Genomic DNA, 18376 nt, shown 5'->3' with positions numbered 1-18376 from the left:
AATTGGCCACTGGAAAAAGGCACTTAGGGAAGTTGGAGACAGCCAGGCTCTTAACAGAGCCATACTGGGGGACAGAAAAAAAAAAAAAAATCAAATTGGAGCCTGAGAACCTACCAAACCTCTTGCTTCCTACAATTGAATCCTATCAGAAAGGACTATTTAAACTTTTCCTGAGATGGCAGAAAAAAAAAAAAAAACCCAAGCAGGATGAAGGGAAGCTAGATTCATCAGAGTATAATCAGAAAATTCTTTAAGAGGACAGTTTTATTAGTGATTTCTTTCAAAGTGCAATCAGCCAAGGATGGACTCATACCATTTCCAATCAATGTGAAATCTACTAAGCAGCCAATCTAAGTTTGGTTTTTCACATTAAAAAAAAAAAAAAAAAAGTAATGTTCGCAATCCACGAGTCCACTAACTAGTGTAAGATGTAAAAAAAAAACCCAAAACCATAATTTTTATTTTAAAGAGGAAAAGTGAGAGAAAAAAAAGGCAACATATACTTTCCTTTACAGACACTGAAACGCAAGTTGTAATGGAAAGAAATGATATTTGAAACACAAGGTCATCTGGACTCTAATCCTAACCCTGCAAATAATTTGAATGCTGACAGGCAAATAAGTATACTACTTACTCTCCTTAACTCTGTAATGAAACAGAGATTAAAGAGATATGGCCTGTAAAATTTATTACAATAAAATGCGAAGGCAATTTGAAATTATTAAAAATACTACATAAGGGAAGAGTACCAATGACAGCATTATCAACTAACCTTGCTAGCAAAATGGTACTGTTTAACCAGAACTATAATCACTACTTAACACAAAGAGAAACTTTCAAGACTTTAGATTTGACATATGTTGGGCTGACACATAAAACATTCCAACATACTCAGGCACTAAAGTGGTTTTTTTTTTTAAATAGCCTGCGATGTGGAAAAAAAAGCAATATTTCTTATAATACTATGGATACTATGTTATGAGATTTAAACTGCAGATATCTGAAAATGCAAACAGCAGCTCTTACTTCATTTTTACCATCAAGTTCTTACTTAAAGGAGACAAAAAAAAAAAAAAGGCATTTCTGAATCAGACCCATAATGTATCATAAAGACTCTTTAATCCAGATTTTTAGAAATGAAGGAAGCTTAGGCTACATGCAACCTCAGAACTAGTTCACCATGTTGATCCTTATATCCTGGCCATTCCTCACAACTATTAATGAAAGAAACTGATTATCTACTAAGCACAAATATCAAACAATGAATCAGGTACTTCATTCATTGGATTATTTCATTCCAACAACTCTAAAGATACAGGTTTCTAATGGAAATATGTAAGAAAACTGAAGATCAGAAAAAAACAATGCTTTCAAAATCACACAATTGTTAAGTATCAGAACTGCAACTGTGAATGAGATCTGAGATTCAACTGCTCGCCTGCCTTCCAGAATATGCAATCCTCAGGCATATTTATATATCCAAACTCCAACCAACATACCCAACCCCTACCAATAAAATAATTTTTCCTTTAAAAAGACAGACAATAATAATGGCAAATAAATGTCATGGAAGGGAAAATAATGAATTATTATCTTATTAATAACATTAGTATTAATTCTCACACTGAGTCGTAAGAAAGGTGGAATAGGCATTATCACTTGTTTACATTTAAAGATATAAAAGCTCAAGAGAGTTATATAATTTATTGTAAATTAAAAAGATACTATCATTAAAGATCTTTATAGTTTTCAAAGTGGTTTTTTTTTTTATCACCAGTCCATAGAGAATTCATCAAACAAATATTAAGCAATGACCAGAACTCATTCTAGGAGCTTGGAAAGATAAGTGAACAATACAGGCAGAGATCTATACCCTCATGGAACTTACACTGTATCAGGGGAGATAGAAAATGCACAGTATATATAAACATAAACAGAAAAATAGAATAAGAGGGCTTCAGAGTATCAGAAGAGGAAGAGCAGGTTGCAATTTTAAATAAGGTGGTCAGGGTAAACTTCCATGAGTAGGTAACATTTGAGCAAAAATATAGGCATAAGGGAATCAGCCATGCAAGTATCTGGCAGTACAGTGTTCCAGGTAAAGAAAATATTCTGTCCAAACACTCTAAAGAGACAGCATGCTCTGTATTCGAAAAGAATAGCAAGGAGGTCTGTGTAGATCAAATAGAGTGAGGGAGAAGAGAAGCAAGAGCTGAAATTGAAATTGAAGGGCAAGCGAGAGACAGACTTTGTAGGGCCTCGTCAGGACGCTGGGACATGGAGAGGGGAGTACAAAGAAGAGTGACATGCTCTGACTTAGCTCTGACAAGGAATACACTGTCTACTCTTGAGAACTGACTAGGGAGAGATGTGGGGATGAGCCAAATCCGAGATGCAGGTAGAGAAGACAGGGCAGTAATCTAGGCAAAAGATGTTGATGGCTGAGATATGCTGGAAGGAATGCAGGCGGTGAAAAGTGACCTTTTTGGATGTATTCTGAAGGTAGAACCAATCGAATTTGCTAACACACTCGATGTTGGGTATAAGTTGAAGAATTGAGGATAACTCCAAGGCTTCTGAATTGAGAGGCTAGAAGGATGGAGTGTCACTAGTTGAGATGTTCAGGCTGTGGGTGGAACAGACTTTGGAGGAAATACAAGGAGTTCAGTTTTGGACACGTCAGCTGGAGATGTCAAGTGAGCTAATCAGATGTACAAGTCTGAGATCAGGATGGAGATCTTTAAAATTTGAGGGTTTTAAAGCATATAAGTAGTATTTAAAACCATGAAATTCAAAATTCTCAAACTGAAAAAGCTCTTTCAGGCAAGTTACCCTCATCATTGTTAAAGAAGAATGAAGTCTAAATAAATGCAATGATGTGTCCAAAGTAAGATGCATATAAAGCAATATAAAGAGAGTTGGTATTCTTTAGCCTGGAATTTTCTTAAGAACACTACACTGACATCTAGCACAATAAATAAAAGATTATTCTTTCAAGGCTAAACAAAAGGAGTTCAACTTCCAGAAAAGACTCCCCAAAAACTGTGCATGAAATATGAAACCACTTTCTCCTTTTTCCTTAAAAAGCACTATCAAAAAGACATTAATTGTATAATGTATTATAGGAATTCCACAAATGTCTGTTTAATAACAAGTGAACGAATTTGCCATTAAATAGTCCAAGCTAACTGTGACTATTTGACAATCTAAATCCATCTGTCAAAGTGGTTACAGTTAAATATTTTTACTTACCTGATATTTAAGCCAATGAAGTTTGTCCAAGTGAAAATATAATCTCCACCAAAGACCATTCCAATATAAGTTATTAATATATTCTAAAAAGAAAAATGGCAAAATACTGTTACACAGGTTTGAACTTTTTCAATATTCAAATAAAGTCATCCACACAATGACCCAAACATATGTCCTTAAATTGAAAAAGCAGATAAAGAGAAACTAACAAAAACCCAACGATCCTAAAATGAGTGTAGCATGAGTATGAACATCAACTAACAAACAATAACATCAGTCTCTTCCTGGTCTCTCTCCAGAAGCTGAATGTTTTTACCAATACTGAAGAATACTAAAAAGATCATCAAACTTTCCCCTTCCTTGTGATATGGGCCGACATTACAAATCTAAATAGAGAATCACTTTTATTACCAGGGGTATTTCTACACATTTAACACGTTTAAAAAGAACGTGAACAGAGGTAGCAGTTGATTTTGTGAGGGGAGAGTGAAGGAAAATCTGCTTACAGGCAAGTATCTTTCCCTTTTTTTTGAAAGGGAAAAAGGGGATGATGGAGAATTTACCAACTCAAAGACTATTTCTAGAGGACTCTTGCTGGTATCTTAAAAAAAACAAGGGGAAGTCATCTCAAAGTATCACACCTAAAATCACCTCTCCCAACTCCCTTAATCTCCCAGGTGTAAACACCTGCTTATCTTGCTCCTTTTTCAGCTTGTGAGATCTTAATTCCTAAACTAGGCCTCCCCTGATGGCTCAGAGGGTAAAGCGTCTGTCTGCAATGCAGGAGACCCAGGGTTGGGAAGATCCCCCACTGGAGAAGGAAATGGCAACCCACTCCAGTACTATTGCCTGGAAAATCCCATGGACGGAGGAGCCTGGTAGGCTACAGTCTACGGGGTCACAAAGAGTCGGAGACGACTGAGCAACTTCACTTTCACAACGAGGCCTCAAACTGGGCCCACAGCAGTGAAAACCTCTGGCTCCTTTTTAATTATCCTCAGACCACAAAGATAAAATAAAAATTTCTGAAGTTTAAGCTCTTATTCAATTCCTCCCTAACCTTTTCCATTCTTAAGTCACTGACTCCTGTGCTATTACAACTGCCCAAACGGTAAAGGTCACAAATATTTTTAGTACCTGGGCTCTCTTAGATTAGGCCTACAAAGCAGAAAGTAAAGTGTTTATCGTGTTTTGAAAAGGCCAAAAATAAACCTCAAAATTATTCTTATAGTGGAGTAGTACCCTTTGAGAGAGCATTCAAAATTATGTCAGCCTCTTCCAGGTCTAAAAATAGAGAAAAAAAGTCACTTTAGAGCAAATTTTCTTATTATTTGAGAGGAGGAAAAAAAAAAAAATACCATGTAGCCATAAACAAGGCTGGTAGGCAACTTGGGAAAATGTGTTAACAGGACCCCTCTTGGAATACAGAGATTCAGGGAAAAGAGAGATTAGTCAGCATAAACTGCCCAAGGAATTTCAGAAAAGGAAAGAACAGAGAACCCAATCTTTTGCTCAAGATCAGTCAGAAGTCAGAAAAACTATATATTAAAGCATCCTAACCAAGGTTTTCCATCAGAAGACACACTCATGCCCCCAAAGTAGAACTCACCAGGAGGCACAGAAGAGTCTGTGCTGGGAGCTCAAAACGAAGACCGCAATTCTGAGCCTTTAGTTTACCTGAGACTCAGCGGGAAACCCTGATGACTTCCATGCCCTACTTTAGAGATTCTGATTCAAAACATCTGAGGTGGGCCTAGGACCCTCCACATTTAACAAGTTCTCCTTCCACGTTTAACAAGTTCTCCTAAGTAATTTTACCACCACACTTAAGAGAAATAAGGAATGCTGACCCAAGGGTTTAGCAGGTTAGGATCTTCAAGCACAGAAGGCAGCTTAAAGCCTGCTGGTGAACAGTGACTGAATGACGCAGGTTGTAACTGGGAGGCTAATGAAAGAAGCTCCACTCTGGCCCATCTCCAAACCAGCAAGGCTATCAGGGTACTCCCATCTGTCTGAAGGTATAAGACATCCTTCAATACCTTAGCAGCTGTGAGAAGCAATAGTAATATAAACCACAGTTGACCCTTGCACAAAGCTGGAGTTGGGGGTGCAGTGAAAAGTCTGAGTATAACTTATAGATGTGTGTGTGCATGTCAGTTTCTCAGTTGTGCCCGACTTTGTGACTGCATGGACTGTAGCCCACCAGGCTCCTCTGTCCATGATATTCTCCAGGCAAGAACACTGGAGTGGGTTGCCATTTCCTTCTCTAGGGGATCTTCCCGACGCAAGGATCCAACCCAGGTCTCCAGCATTGCAGGCAGATCCTTTACCATCTGGAGGCACCAGGGAAGCCCAACTTATGGATGGCCCTCCTTATCTGAGATTGGGCATCTGTGGATTCAGCAACCACAGATGGTACCGTACTATAATATTTACTACTGAAAAAATTCTGCATGTTAATACATTATTGACTGGGAGATTTTCGCAGACACTAACGCCTGTGGCTGGCGATTTGTTATGTAAGTAAAGACAGAAATGTCTCTGGCCAATAGTTTTTGGGTAACGAAACATATTAATACGTCTCTGGTCAATAATGAGTAAAGTGGACCCTAGCAGTTGAAACCTGCTTTGTTCAAGGGTCAGCTATAATCAGACACTCAAGTTTTTTCCCTCCCTCTAGAGTTTAGAAGTAACACTGTTCCCTTTGGACTGAGGAAGTTCATATGATTCTGTGGAGAGGAGGCAATATCAAAAGAAAAGCACTGGACTCAATGCTGATGAGAGCATTACTGTATTCATCCCTCACACTGATGACGATGCAGAATGTACACTAAGAAATTCTAGGCAATTAGGTTTAGTTATTTGCTAAATAACTCGCCCATACCATCTTCTTCTTGGTTAAAAACAAGGTACCACCTGTCCTGTGTCTCATGTTCCTGCTGTTTTTATTCTGAAGGGGCAAGCCATCTACTTTGCTCCTGAAGCGTTAACTTTACAAAACCCAAACAGGGCTGGGGAGGTAACTTGGGGCTGAAACTGTCTCAGCCAGCCCAGGCCTTCGAATGCTCATCTCTAGCTTTCATAGAAGTCACGCAGTTATTACAGCTTAATTTAGAATTCTATTCACACCAAACGCTCCAATTCTATATTTGAAATCACAGACCTTCTGAGGCTTTAACCCAAATCTAGTTCTAAAATGAGGTCTGGTATCTATGAATACAACTCCATGGGGGGTACAAAGGGAAACACAGCACACCAGGACAAACTCTACTCTGCAACCCTTTCCCTCATGATTGACAAGTGAGGCACCAGAAGTTAAGTCCCAAGGGTAACTGTGCTGTTTCCTCCAAATGATCAAGGACCTACCTCTCTCTATTGTGCTCTTTTAGAAAGTGTACACCCGTGGCGGATTCATGCTGATGTATGGCAAAACCAACACAATATTGTAAAGTAATTAGCCTCCAATTAAATAAATTTATATTAAACAAAAATTAAAATAAAAAAAGAAAGAAAGCCTACCTCACTAATGCTTTTGGAATTCAGGGATGCTGCAGCCCCTTGGATCTTAAAGCACTAGAATCACAAATTCAGATGAAAGAGGCCTCAGGCTTCAAGCTGCTAAGCAGCTCACTATTCAAGTCAGTGTGGCTCTCCTGGCTGAAGACAAATGAGCCTCCCTCAAATAAAATGGATCGGGAGGAAATGACATCACTGGTAATGTCAGACACAGCTTTTAAAAGTGGGCCATTTAAGGCTTGGCTCACGCTTAGGAAAACTCTCTTGATTAGCTTCTGGCAGGCATCCTTCTTCTACGACACAGCCAGAGCTCAGCGAGGAAGAAAATAATTCTCTTCAGAAGTTAAAGGGACAAACCCACCAGTACCAAGCTGGCCACCTTTTCTGTCAGAAACAGGGCTGAATATCATTCTCCTTCCTCCCCTCTGAGATGACGCATTCTCCTTTTCTCACTCCTCAGACCTAAGCTGCCTGAAAGTGGAGATCATGTTCTCCCTGAGTTCTTCTGGATTGTTCTAGAAACCATCGCCACACTTTGTCAAACTAGCAAGGCAACACATGAGGAAATAAGAATGAAAGGGAGAAGGCCACAGTCAGACTTATTTTAGAACACTTTTCAAATAAAGCAGGCACCGAAAAGAATACAGTATCTTTTCAACTCACCTTAATACAGCCAACTATTGTAGTTGTAAGAGCAGAATTATACTGAGTGCAAAGTACTGTAGCATACATCAAGATAAATCTGGAAAAGATAAAGAAAGGTATAAGTAAAATCCAACTGCTTGTTTTATAATAACCCCTAGCCAAGGGAAATGATCAGTGTTGGCCACGCCAGTACATTTTACTAGACACTGACCGTGAGCTTTCCCACCTCACTGCTGCTTCTAGTGAAGCTTTGGATTTTTTTTTTTTTAAATTTCATTAAAGAGAAACACATGTCCATTTAATGATCAGGTGCTTTTCCCAGATACTGCACCAACGCCTTGAAACCACCGTTCACAATCATGAGTCATCTTTTTAGATCACAGTCCTAATTCACCTAACTGAGATACAAAGCTCAGGGCTTACAGACCCTGGCTCAGGTGTATATGTAACATGAGGGCAATATGATTCTGGACCAGGGTGAAGACAAGAGAGATACTTTAAGGATGGAAGAAAAACAAGTGAGAACTACTTTAAGAGGGGATATAGTTCACTTAACAACAGTGGCATCAGTTGGCACTCCCAGATTTTACAATGAGGCTTCTGAGCCTGACTCAGTACCAAGCTACCATGTCAACTTCATTTTGAAGCATCCAGTCACTATGTAGCAAGCCTGGGCTAGATCCAGTCACAAATATCAATTGAAATGACTGGTTGAGGGAAAAAAAAAACCATTAGGGAAATTTGGAGGTGAAGAGAGGTGAAGAGGCACATTTGCAGATACCTCTTGCCTTCTTCAACATGGTAGGGAGAAGTCAGTCCTAAATTCAAAAGCTGCTACTGCTGCATACTAATTCTGCAAACTTAAGGCAATTTATTTGAATTCTGAGCCTGTTTTCTCAGGCAGTAAGGAGTAGGGGGCAACAATATCTGTCAAATGGTTAATGTAGAAATAAAATTAAATAATGCATGTTGAAATATAATGGTGCTTATCACATACTAGCTTACTGAATAAATATTTAGTTTTTTTCATTCATCCTTCTAAAAGCATGACTTTGAGATTAGTTTGGTAGCCCTGAGGGTATATTCCCAAGGATGGTGAAACCACTTGAGTCTGGAGGTTTATCCTAAGCTGATACATTCAAGAGACAGGAATGAGGCAGAAAGACACTAGACCAAATTTCTTTAGGAAAACTATCTGCTAACAAGGCAGCAAAGGCTTACCCCATCACACAAGAGAGGGTGAACTGCAGAAGAAAGAGGGTGTCAGCCCAGCCTTCAAAATCCAATGCCTGTAATAAACAAGAAAGCACCAGATTTTAGAGCAGGCCCTCCAAGTCGGCTGTGTCATTCATTAATGAAAACCCTGTGCAGTTGCTCCCATCACACAGTCATATACATACATTTCCATGCATCACTCCAAGGATAAAGAGTAATGTTCAAGAATCTCATAGATATGGAAATGAATCAACAAGCAGTTTTGTAAGGTTTTCTCCTTTCCAAAATGTAACATGAGCGAGATTTCATATTTCTCCATGTTGGTACAAAGAAACTGCTATTTGCTTGAAGGCACAAGCCATGTCTTGCTAATTTCAGCAATCTTCCCAGATGGCTGGTATTAAATAACGGCTTTCTCAAATCTTAAAACATATTTCTTCCTTGTCATGTGTGAAAGCTCTAGTCTTAAGTTACCTAAATTCAGCTGAGGTCTGTCCAGGGAGAATTACTATTCTAAAACAGTTGATTTTATAAAAGCAAAGTTTCTGTTGTTGCCCTTTGTTTCTAAGCCAAACGTCAAAGGAATGAACAGAAACGGCAGTGTGCACTGATCATCTGTCTCTCACCCATGAGGGAGGGTTTCTCTCTCAAGTACATAATTTCTCTTGCAATATGAGTTTGTCAAGCAAATGTGAGGAACATTCCACTTTTTATCTCTCTGCCAACCTGTCCAACTTCAACTCTTGCCACTTCAACACAAATCTCATAGCTCCAGGGCTCGAACAATACCAGGCTCCTCGTGGTTTATAAAACATAAAATGCATTTCACACTCACATGCCTTTGCCTGGAATGCCCTTCCCCTCGACATTCACCTGACTCCTGTTCACCCATCCAACTAGAAGCCAAGCAGTTCCTCTGTGAGGCTTTCCCAGATCAAGAACTCCTTCCCCTGGGCCTCAGCACTACTCCTCTTCAGTACTTCTCTCTCTATGAACTCCAAGTCTTCCTCTACCACATCTACAGGCGGGGAGCTCCCTGGTGGGAGGACCCACTTCACATTAGTTGAATCACAGCATTTGATAGACAGTAGACATTCAACTTGTTTATGATTCTTTGTTGAGGCATAACATATTAAAAAAATAAATTCACCAATTTTTAAGTGTTTTTTTTTTTAATTAATTTATTTATTTTTAATTTTTACTTTACAATTCTGTATTGGTTTTGGCATAGATTGACATGAATCCACCACAGGTGTACATGCGTTCCCAAACATGAGCCCCCCTCCCACCCCCTTCCCCACAACATCTCTCTGGGTCATCCCCGAGTCTTGACAAATGCATAGGCATGAAACGACCATTACCATCATGATAAGGAAAGTTTGGCCTAAAACCATAAAACGTCGAGGAAAACAGAGGGGAAAGCACCTTGGCAATGGTCTTGACAACAATTTTCTGGCCATGACACCAAAAGCACAACTAAGGCAAAGGGGGATGACATCAAACTAAAAGGCTTCTGCACAGCAAAAGAAACAATCCACAAAATGAGAAGGCAAACTATGGGATGGGAAAAACATTTGCAAACTACATATCTGATAAGAGGTTAACTGCCAAAGCACATAAGAAACTCATAACTCAACAGCAAGAAAAACCCCAAACAATCCAATTAAAAAAGGGGCAAAGGAATTGAGTAGATATACCCCCCAAAAAAAGGTATAAATGGAAACAGGTACATGAAAAGGTGCTCAGCATCACTAAAAAAGTACAAATTAAAACCACAGTGAGATAGCACCCCACAACTGTTAGAATAGCTGTCATCAAAGAGATGACAAGTGCTGACAATGGTGTGGAGAAAAGAGAATCCTTGTACATTGTTGGCAAGAATGTACGTTTTACAGTCAGAATGAAACACACACACACACACACACGCAGGAACACTATTTAGCCATGAGAAAGGAAATCCTGCATTTTGCAACAACATAAACGGACCTTGAAGGCATTATGCAAAGTGAGATAGATCAGACGAAGAAAGTCATACACAGTTTGATCTCACATGTAAAAATCTAAAAAAGCCAAATGCATAGAATCAGAGCAGAATGGTGGTTGCCAGGCACTGGCAGGGGGAAACAGTGAGATGTTGGTTTCATAACTTAGAAGATGTATATGTTCTAGGGCTCTAATGTGCAAGCACGGTTTTATGGTTAACAATACTATAAAGTTCACATACTTGAAAGTTACTCAGAGAGTAGATCCCAAGTGTTTTCACCACAAAAAAAGAAATGGCAGTTATGTGAGGTGACGGTAGGGTTAACTCATGTTACTATGGTAATCACTTCCTAATACATAACTATCAAATCAACCATTGTACAACTTAAACTTACACAATATTAAATGTCCATTGTATCTCTGTAAAGTTGGGAAAAAAAATATTTGCTAGCCTAGAAAGGTCCCTCCTGACCCTTTATAGTCAATCCCTCCCCTATTACAGCCTCTGGGAACCTCTGATCTCCTTTCTGTTACTGGAGTTTTGCCATTCAATAATTTCATATAAATGGCATTGTATACTATGTATGCTTATACGTGCTTTCTTTAACTTGACATAATACTTTTGGTTCCTTCAGTAAATGTATCTTTTCATATGGAAATGTCAAACTGTTTTCCAAAGTGGCTAAAACATTTTGTATTCCCACCAGCACTGTGTGAGAGTTCCCACTGCTCTACCTTCATTTAGTTTTAAAAAGCCAAAATAAATGGAACTAGAAAACTTGATACTGTTAATCTGTTTGTTAGGGCTACTGTAGCAAAGTACCACCAACTGAGCGACTTAAGCGACTTAAAAAACAAAAGTCATTTCTTATGGTTTCAAATGCCAGGAGTCCAAGATGCAGGCGTCAGCAGGGTGGGCTCCTGCTGAGTGCTGGGAGGGACAATGCCTCTGCCCAACATGCTGGTGATGTGCTGGCAGTCTGTGGTGTTCCTTAGCTTACAGAGGCATCATTCGGATGTTTGCCTGCATATTTTCACAGCATTCTATGTTATTGTCTGTATCCAAATTTCCTCTTCTTCTAACCACACCAGTGATACTGAATTAGGGTATACCCTACTCCGTTACCTTTTCATCTTAATGAATTGTAATGACCCTATTTCAAAGGCACTGGGGTACTGGGGGTAGGACCTCAACATGACTTAGGGGAGGAACAACACAATGCAATTCCAAATACATTTCAAGTTAATTTTTGTGTATTTCCTGAGGTACGGGTCAGGTTCATTTTTCTGCATACAGATGTCAAATTGCTATAGCACCATTTGTTGAAGAGATTATCCTTTCCTCATTGATTTATTCAGGTAACTTCAACAAAAACAACTGACCACATGGTCTATTTCTACTTCTTGATTCTCTGCTCTGTTTCATTGATCTATTATTGTTTTGTAAAGTTTTCCGGGCACAGATATAGACATATTTTGCTAAACTTTTCCCTATTTCACACTTTTGAAGCTTTTGTAAATGGTACTATTTAGTTTCCAAAAGTTCACTGCTGGTAAATCACAGTTCAGTCGATTTTTACATCCTGACCTTGTTATCTTACAACTTTGTAAACTAGTTAGTTCTAATCACTCTTTTGTAGATTCTTTTTCCTCTACATATATGATCATGGTTTTTATGGAGGTATTTTAAATTCTTCCTTTATAATCTCTCATTCTTACTTTCTTGCACTGATGAGGTCCTCTAGTACAATGCTGAATAGAACATTATATAAGAGTGGACATCCCTGCCTTGTTCTCAGTCCTAGAGAAAAGGTACTGAGTCATTCACCACTAAGCATGATAGCAACACATTATTTTGGTAGATGTCCTTTATTGGACTGAGAAAGTTCCCTTCTATTCCAAGTTTGCTGAGAATTTTAAACCCATAAATTGGTGTCACCTTCATCAAATACATTTTCTCTAACTATTGACATGCTTCTTCCATTTTTGCTGTTGTTTACTAAGTTGTGTCCGATTCTTGCGACCTCATGGACTGTAGCCCGCCAGGCTCCTCTGTCCATAGGATTTCCCTGGCAAGAATACTGGGTTGATATTTCCTTCTCCAAGGGATCTTCCCGACCCAGGGATCAAACCTGCATCTCCTGCATTGGCAGGCAGATTCTTTGCCACAGAGCCACCTGGGAAGCCCTTCTTCTATGTTACTCTTGCCAATATGATGAATTATACTGATTAATTTTCCAGCTTTAAACTAACCCTAATTCTTGAGATAAACACAACTTGGTTATGAGATACTGTCCTTTTTATATACTGCTAGATTTTTTTAGACTATTTTTTTTTCCCTCTCTCCTTATAATTTTTTTGTCAGCTAGTGGTAGAGGGCATGCTGGCCTCATAAAAAATCATTTGGGAAGTGTTCCTCCTTTTCCACATTCTGGAAGAAGTTATGTGGAATTAGCATTATTTCTTCCTTAAACACTCCAATGAAGTGATCAGGGCCTGAAGTGTCCTTTTTCAGAAGGTTTTAAACTACAAATACAATTTCTCTAATAAAGATGGGGCTAAACAACCCTATTAATTAGGACTTTTAATTATTTTAACTAAATCAAGCAAGTTAATTATTTTATAGAGTAAGGCTATTCATGTTACCTATTTCTTCTTGAGTGAGGTTTTACAGCTTTGTCTTTCAAGAATTTGTACACCTCTCAGTTTTTCAGTTTATGGCATATTGTTCATATAATTCTCTTATCCCTTTAATATATACAGGCTCTGTATGTTCATTTCTGATGTTGGTAATTTGTGTATTCTGACTTTCTATCCTGATTAATTGGCCAGGGTTTAGCAATTTTATTGATCCTTTCAAAGAACCAGCTTTTACTTTTATTGATTTCTCCGCTGCTTTTCTGTTTTCTATTTCATTGATTTCTGCATCCTTCTATTTACTTTGGGTTTAATTTGCTCTTATTTTCTAGCTTCTTAAGGGAGACGTTTTAGATCACTGAATTTAAATCTTTCTTGTTTTTAATATATTTTGACTTCTAGTTTAATTCTGGGCTGATCAGTACACATACTTTGTATGGTTGCAATTCTTTTAAACTACTAAGACTTGTTTTACGGCCCAGAATGTAGTCTATGTTAGTGCACTGTTCCATGTGCACTTGAAATGAATGAGTATCCTGTTGCTGTTTGACAGAAGTGCTCTGCAAACACCAACTAGGTTGCACTGGGTCATGGGCTGGTCAAGTCTTCTCTATCCTTAATGACTTTCAGTTTAGGTATTTTTATCAATTACTTAAAGTAGAATATTAAAATCTCCCAACAGGTTGGTCTATTTATCCTTTCTGTGCTATCAGTTTTTGCTTCATATATTTTGAAGCTCTGTCATCAAGTATATACACATTTAGGATTGTTATACCCACCTATATTAACCCTTTTAGCATTATGACATGTCCCTCTCTATGGTACAGTTTCCTTTATGTTTATTCTATTTAAGGTTTACTGACTTTCCTGTGTGTGCAGGTTTAGAGATTTCATCAAATTTGGAAAAAATTCAGCTATTATTTCTTCAAATTTGTTTCTGCCCCCCACTCACCCTTTTTCAGAACTCTAGTTACACAAATGTTAGTGCTCTTAGTATTATCCCACACATCACTAATAATCTGTTCATTTGTTTTCTAGTCTTTTTTTCTGCCCTTCATCTTGAACACTTTCTACTGCTGTTTCTTTAACTCACTGACCTTTTCTTCCTGTGTAGTGCCTGATCTGTTGCTTGATACCTTCTGCTTTATTTTTAAATCCTGATTATATTTTTCATCCCTATAAGTTCCACTTGAGCCTTTTTAAAAAAAAATATATATATATATTCTCTTTTCATCCTTTCTCTCTCAACAATCCTTTACTGCTTTCAATGTACAATTTGACACCTACTAAAACTCAAATTGTGCTCCAGACCCCAAGGTGGGCCTCAGAGCACTGAGCTGAAGATAGTTAAGTTGAATTTGTTGATAATGAAGGGATAAATAGTGGCAATAAAAATGTACTGCCTTAACAGTTAAAAATGTACTGCTGTGTATTGTGGAGCACTTTATAGTTGGCAAAGTGCTTCTATATACACCCCATCATTTGATTCCTACAACAAGCCAGTGAGGTGGAAAGGCCAAATCTTATTATTCCCAGAAGACAATGGGTGACTGTCTTTAGGTAACACAGCTAATCAATGGGAGACTTAATATATTTCAAGCCCAATGTTCTCTACACTGAACATTAAACTCTATTCAGAAAAATGCCCCAAATATATAGTGCACAGTGCCCTTTGGGAACCTAATAACTGTATCTGTAGAATACTAAAAATAAATCTCATGGACATAATTCCATTTATATATAATTCAGAAATAGAAAAATAATTCTAAGATTTTTTTTTTCTTTCCCTACATACTCAGCCTATCTCTGGAGAAAGCCAGTCAACGGGTCAGGCAGCCTGTTGCATCCCCCTGCTCTGCCACAGGAATGGGTCTTGGCTGACACAGAACAAGCAGCAGCCATCTGAGAGTACAGCTGCAGGATAAATACAACCCTAAAAGCATTACAGTATAATGCAGTCCACTCTCCCTACCATAAAAACAGCATTAAAAATAAATAAATAAATAAACCCCACAACTTACTAAGCTATGATGCTCTAGGCTAAGAAATATTAAGTAACTTTCTCCAAATTACTCACCTAGTAAACGCCCATGCAGCTCTATATCTTTCCATCTGCACTACTGGGGAAAACCAAAGACAAGGCAATACAGTCTGAATGGTTTTCTCCCAGATGGGTCTACATGGGTGCGGAGTCAAAAAGCCAAAGTTTCTAATTCCAACTCTGCCATTAATTTCCTGTGAGGCCATTAGGAAGTCATTAACCTTTCTAAAGATGGAGCCAAAGATGGAGAAGCTCTAGACAGTCCACAAAAACAATACCAGGAGCTGACTGTGGCTCAGATCACAAACTCCTTATTACCAAATTCAGACTGAAATTGAAGAAAGTAGAGAAAACCACTAGACCATTCAGGTATGACCTAAATCAAATCCCTTATGATTATACAGTGGAAGTGAGAAATAGATTTAAGGGCCTAGATCTGATAGATAGAGTGCCTGATGAACTATGGACTGAGGTTCGTGACATTGTACAGGAGACAGGGATCAAGACCATCCCCATGGAAAAGAAATGCAAAAAAGCAAAATGGCTGTCTGGGGAGGCCTTACAAATAGCTGTGAAAAGACAGGAAGCAAAAAGCAAAGGAGAAAAGACAGATATAAGCATCTGAATGCAGAGTTCCAAAGAACAGCAAGAAGAGATAAGAAAGCCTTCCTCAGCGATCAATGCAAAGAAATAGAGGAAAAGAACAGAATGGGAAAGACTAGAGATCTCTTCAAGAAAATTAGAGATACCAAGGGAACATTTCATGCAAAGATGGGCTCCATAAAGGACAGAAATGGTATGGACCTAACAGAAGCAAAAGATATTAAGAAATGACAAGAAAACACAGAAGAACTGTACAAAAAAGATCTTCACAACCCAGATAATCATGATGGTGTGATCACTCACCTAGAGCCAGACATCCTGGAATGTGAAGTCAAGTGGGCCTAGAAAGCATCACTGTGAACAAAGCTAGTGGAGGTGATGAAATTTCAGTTGAGCTACTTCGAATCCTGAAAGATGATGCCGTGAAAGTGCTGCAATCAATATGCCAGCAAATTTGGAAAACTCACCAGCGGCCACAGGACTGGAAAAGGTCAGTTTTCATTCCAGTCCCAAAGAAAGGCAATGCCAAAGAATGCTCAAACTACCACACAATTGCACTCATCTCACATGCTAGTAAAGTAATGCTCAAAATTCTCAAAGCAGGCTTCAGCAATACATGAACCGTGAACTTTCAGATGTTCAAGGGGGTTTTAGAAAAGGCAGAGGAACCAGAGATCAAATTGCCAACATCTGCTGGATCATCGAAAAAGCAAGAGATTTCCAGAAAATCATCTATTTCTGCTTTATTGCCTACACCAAAGCCTTTGACTGTGTGGATCACAATAAACTGTGGAAAATTCTTCAGTAGATGGGAATACCAGACCACCTGACCTGCCTCTCGAGAAATTTGTATGCAGGTCAGGAACCAACAGTTCGAACTGGACATGGAACAACAGACTGGTTCCAAATAGGCAAAGGAGTACGTCAAGTCTGTATATTGTCACCCTGCTTAAGAAGCACAAGCTGGAATCAAGATTGCCGGGAGAAATATCAGTAACCTCAGATATGCAGATGACACCACCCTTATGGCAGAAAGTGAAAAAGAACTAAAAAGCCTCTTGATGAAAGTGAAAGAGGAGAGTGAAAAAGTTGGCTTAAAGCTCAACATTCAGAAAACGAAGATCATGGCATCTGGTCCCATCACTTCATGGGAAATAGATGGGGAAACAGTGGAAACAGTGTCAGACTTTATTTTTTGGGCTCCAAAATCACTGCAGATAGTGACTACAGCCATGAAATTAAAAGACATTTACTCCTTGGAAAGAAAGTTATGACCAACCTAGATAGCATATTCAAAAGCAGAGACATTACTTTGCTAACAAAGGTCCGTCCAGTCAAAACTTCTGAATGGTGGTATTGGAGAAGACTCTTGAGAGTCCCTTGGACAGCAAGGAGATCCACCAGTCCATCCTAAAGGAAATCAGTCCTGAATATTCATTGGAAAAACTAATGTTGAAGCTGAAATTCTAATACTTTGGCCACCTGAGGCAAAGAACTGACTCATTGGAAAAGACCCTGACGCTGGGAAAGATTGAAGGCTGGAGTAGAAGGGGATGACAGAGGATGAGATGGTTGGATGGCATCACCAACTCAACGGACATGAGTTTGAGTAAGCTCTGGGAGTTGGTGATGGACAGGGAGGCCTGGCGTGCTGCAGTCCATGCGGTCACAAAGAGTCGGACACGACTGAGTGACTGAACTGAACTGAATGAAGATAATGGCAACATCCTTCAAAAGGTCCCAAGCATGCACTGATGCACTCAGTGCCCCCAACCCTGCAGAGGCCACTGCCAACCCACGCCTCCACTGGAGACCCCTGATCACTCCCAGGCAAGTCTGGGCCAGTTTCTTGTGGGGTCACTGATCCTTTCTCCTGGGTCCTGGTGCACACAGTTTTTTTGTGTGTGTGCCCTCAAAGAGTCTGTTTTCCCAGTCCTATGGCACTGGAGCAGTGGCTGCACAGCACTGGAGCGACTTTGAGGACATACCCCATGTCCAAGGGCAAAGGAGAAGCCCCAACAAGACAGCAGGAGGGGCGAAACTGTCTTTGGAATCAAACCCCATACCTGCCAGAGACACTCAGAGGACTCAAACCAACCTTGTGCACACCAGGACCCAGAGACCCCACAGAGACTGAGACAGAACTCTGTTTGAGTGTCCCCTGGGAGGAATGGGTCAGCAGTGGACAGCTATAGAGCAAGGGGCTCTGGGTGCATTAGACTGGGTATGGCATACGCCCTCTTGGAGGAGGTCGCCATTAACCCCAACATAGAGAAAGATCTAGTCATTCGTAAATAAAGAATAACTGATCCAATCCACTTATATTACGTTTGAGAATACCAAGGCCCAGAAAAGCATAAGGGCCCTGTCTCTATGTGGGTAAGAACACTTCAGGGTTTGAAAATCAGTCTATAATGGTTCACAGAGTGACGCAGAAAAGATTAATAACCCTGGACAGGCTAAGGCAACAGCCTAATAATTCTT

General features: G+C 39.3%; 1 protein-coding gene across 1 annotated transcript in view; it reads right to left on the bottom strand.

Moving 5' to 3' along the window:
* Window positions 1–18376, bottom strand: part of SLC35D1 (solute carrier family 35 member D1) — a 46112-nt gene that overhangs the window by 9784 nt on the left and 17952 nt on the right. The window contains exons 9-11 of the mRNA XM_040232623.1: window positions 8635–8702; window positions 7432–7510; window positions 3253–3335 (exon numbers count right to left, since the gene is read on the bottom strand). Of these exons, the coding sequence (XP_040088557.1) occupies window positions 3253–3335; window positions 7432–7510; window positions 8635–8702 (230 nt within the window). The remainder of the gene's footprint in view (window positions 1–3252; window positions 3336–7431; window positions 7511–8634; window positions 8703–18376) is intronic.

The sequence above is a fragment of the Oryx dammah genome, unplaced genomic scaffold (assembly GCF_014754425.2).
Source record: "Oryx dammah isolate SB20612 unplaced genomic scaffold, SCBI_Odam_1.1 HiC_scaffold_28, whole genome shotgun sequence".
Lineage (NCBI taxonomy): Eukaryota > Metazoa > Chordata > Mammalia > Artiodactyla > Bovidae > Oryx > Oryx dammah.
The sequence above is the reverse complement of the archived record's forward strand: the minus strand, read 5'-3'. Positions and strand labels throughout refer to the sequence as shown.